This window comes from Corvus brachyrhynchos, unplaced genomic scaffold, assembly GCF_000691975.1.
Source record: "Corvus brachyrhynchos isolate BGI_N302 unplaced genomic scaffold, ASM69197v1 scaffold26, whole genome shotgun sequence".
Taxonomy (NCBI): Eukaryota; Metazoa; Chordata; class Aves; order Passeriformes; family Corvidae; genus Corvus; species Corvus brachyrhynchos.
The window spans coordinates 4156236-4158908 of record NW_008239324.1 but is presented as its reverse complement, the minus strand read 5'-3'; the positions used below and the strand labels follow the sequence as shown (position 1 = coordinate 4158908).

The window sequence follows — 2673 nt, the reverse complement described above, 5'->3', positions numbered from 1 at the left end:
GGGGCAGAGCCCCGGGAGAGCGCTCCTCACATCCTTCCTCTGCCCTCGGGATCCGTGTTTCGCCAGCATCCACGCCCTAAGATGTCCCTGGCAGCTGGTGCTGGCAGAACATTAAAGCCCTGGGGATTCTTCCTCACTGCCTCAGGATCTGGCACCATACACATCAGGTTTTGGCTTTCCAGGATCAGGCTAGAGCTGTGCCATCCCCTAAACCGTGGATGGTTTCTTTGCTTACATCTGGCTTAGGCGCCCGCTGAGCATCAGCTGCTTCAGGGCTTCTGTCACTGTCCAGGCTTCAGAGGGTTAGAAACAGGAGGGGAATGAATTAATTTGAGCCCAGAAAGGTTCTGGTTGCACCAATTCCGTCCAATTGCAGCATACATTTGCCTGTATCTTTCCAGAGCTTCGTAGCAATCCTGGCCCCTCCTCATCTTCTCCTTTTTTCTTTTTCTTTTCCTTTTTTTTTTTTTTCCCCCACAGCTGAAATAGGATCTATCTTTTTTCAGGTTCTTCTGTGTGGCTGACCAAGTGAAGGTTTACACCAACCAGAACAAAACCAGGTGAGGGCACAGTGGAGCAGCCTGCCTGCCCTGGGAGAAGTCTGAGCAAGGTGGTGGTGGATGGGAGGTGTCACCCTGCCTGTCCCACGGTTGGGCCATGTGACAACACAGTATGTGATCGCGTCCAGACATTTCACACCTTTCCCCAGCCATCTGTACAAATTTTTAGCTTTGGCACTGATTCTTTGCAAGCCTTTGGTCTCATTAGCCGGCATGCACAGTCTGGGGTGAGCAGAGTGGGACCACCTCTTTTGGCAGCAGTGCCAGTCGTGAAATTGTAGTGCAGGTCTTACAAGAGCTGGAGAGAAATAGCTGAGATGGTGCTAATTCTCCTGGGCATCAACTCAGAAGCCTGATTCCAACAGAATGCCATTAAGCTTTTTTGAATGTCAAAGCAAAGGTGATTAAAATTGTGAAAAGTTGCTGAATCTGGCGGGAAAGGCAGCCCAAGATAGTCGTGGGTAGGAAAAAGTGGATGTGGAACCTGGGTGACACTTGAGTCTTCTGCTTCCCTCCTGGAGGGGAAGAAATGATGACTCTAAATGACTCTAGAAAGTGTCATCCCAACAGTCCTTGAGGAGGCACTGACCTCTTTGTCACATCTCTCCAGCTTGGTACTTCCTATTCCCTGCTTCCTCTCACACTGTAAAACCTCTTCAGCAACTTCCACTTTTTTAATGTGGCTCCTGCATTGGCACGGCACTCTGCTGAAGTTCCCATCCAGTGCATCCTTTGCCTGGAAAATTAATGTTTGTGTCCCAAAAGGTACTGGGTTAATCTAGTAAATCTACATGGTTTATCATTCAGTCCTGCTTCTCCCTGCTACCACATCTTTACTTCTGTTTTTCTTCAGAATACGATCAGCATCCCTGGATGCTTAAACCTGGCATTCCAAAGATTTTCTTTTGTTAGGGAATAGGGAACTTGCCCAGTAGGAATGCAGGGCTAAATATTCTTATGGCTGTGCTTTCTGCAGCATGAAAGGGTGCTTGCTGTCTGTTGTTGCCTTTCTTTAGGACATTTATTGGCTTGGAAGTCTCTGCTGGGCATTTCCAGCTGCTGGAGCTGGTCTCGGAGGTGGACGGCATTCTAGAGGAATTTGACCTTCCCACATTCTACAAGGTGAGGCGTTTCCTCCTTAGTCCCCTGCCAGTCTGGACATGCTGGCTGGCTGGTTCTCTGCGAGATGTTCACTTAAATAAACAGGAGCCAGTTGCAGTCACTGCCCCGCTGTGCATGGAAGCAGGGTTGTCCTAGGATAGAATGGGCACTGTGGGACTGAGGACAGTCCTTGTGTCTTTGCCTTGGGCAGCTTTCTTGGGCATTAGTCCAGCCTTTTGCTTAGTACTAGCTTTGGGAACAGGTTTGGGATTGTGAAGGGCCACACCCTAGTTTGTCTGTCTCCAGAGCTGAGCAGGGAGCTCATGTGGGTTATTCAGAAGTGACCCATGTACCTGCCCCAGGACCAGCTCGGAGAGGTTCTCCCACAGCTGCAGAGTTGAGCACAGGGAGACTGGGAACCAGGCAGCCTTGCCCACTGGTGTCAAAAGGGCTGGGGTGGGAAGCCCAGGACTCCTCTTGCCTCGAGCACTGTCCATATCAGCTCTGCAGCTGTTGAGTTGGCAGAGGGAACTCCTAGCTTTGGGATCCTCCAGCCTCTGTGATCCCAGACAGGGTAGCATCGTGCCAGATCTCCCACTGTGGCTCTGTGCATCGAGCAAAGCCTCCTTTAGCCCTCACATTCTTTATCCCTGTTTTGACTTCAGGACCCGTCGTTCCACATCAGCTTGGCCTGGTGCGTCGGGGACCTGTCTGGCAGGCTGGAAGGGCAGTGTCTGCGGGAGCTCCAGGTGTGTCCCCACGTGGTGTGGAGAGCAGGGGGAGGGCAGAGCTGGAGTCCAGCCACATCTCCTTGCCAAGAGTGGAGAGTGGGAAATTTTCTTCACCAAGCAAGACAAACTTCACTGGTTTGAAAGATGAGAAGCTTTTGGGGGGAGCATGAATTAAATCAACTTCCCGAGGGAAGTCAGAGGCTCCCAGCTGCAAGTGGCCTCATCTGTGACTTGCTTCCAGGAAGGAGCTGACGACTCCATCCTCTGCCAGATCTGCACTC

At 51.2% G+C, this 2673-nt stretch overlaps 1 protein-coding gene across 1 annotated transcript in view; it reads left to right on the top strand.

Annotated features, from left to right (window-relative positions):
* Positions 1-2673, top strand: part of USB1 (U6 snRNA biogenesis phosphodiesterase 1) — a 5296-nt gene that overhangs the window by 1529 nt on the left and 1094 nt on the right. Inside the window, exons 2-4 of the mRNA XM_017740790.1 lie at positions 490-560; positions 1577-1682; positions 2327-2530. Coding sequence (XP_017596279.1) covers positions 490-560; positions 1577-1682; positions 2327-2530 — 381 coding nt within the window. The remainder of the gene's footprint in view (positions 1-489; positions 561-1576; positions 1683-2326; positions 2531-2673) is intronic.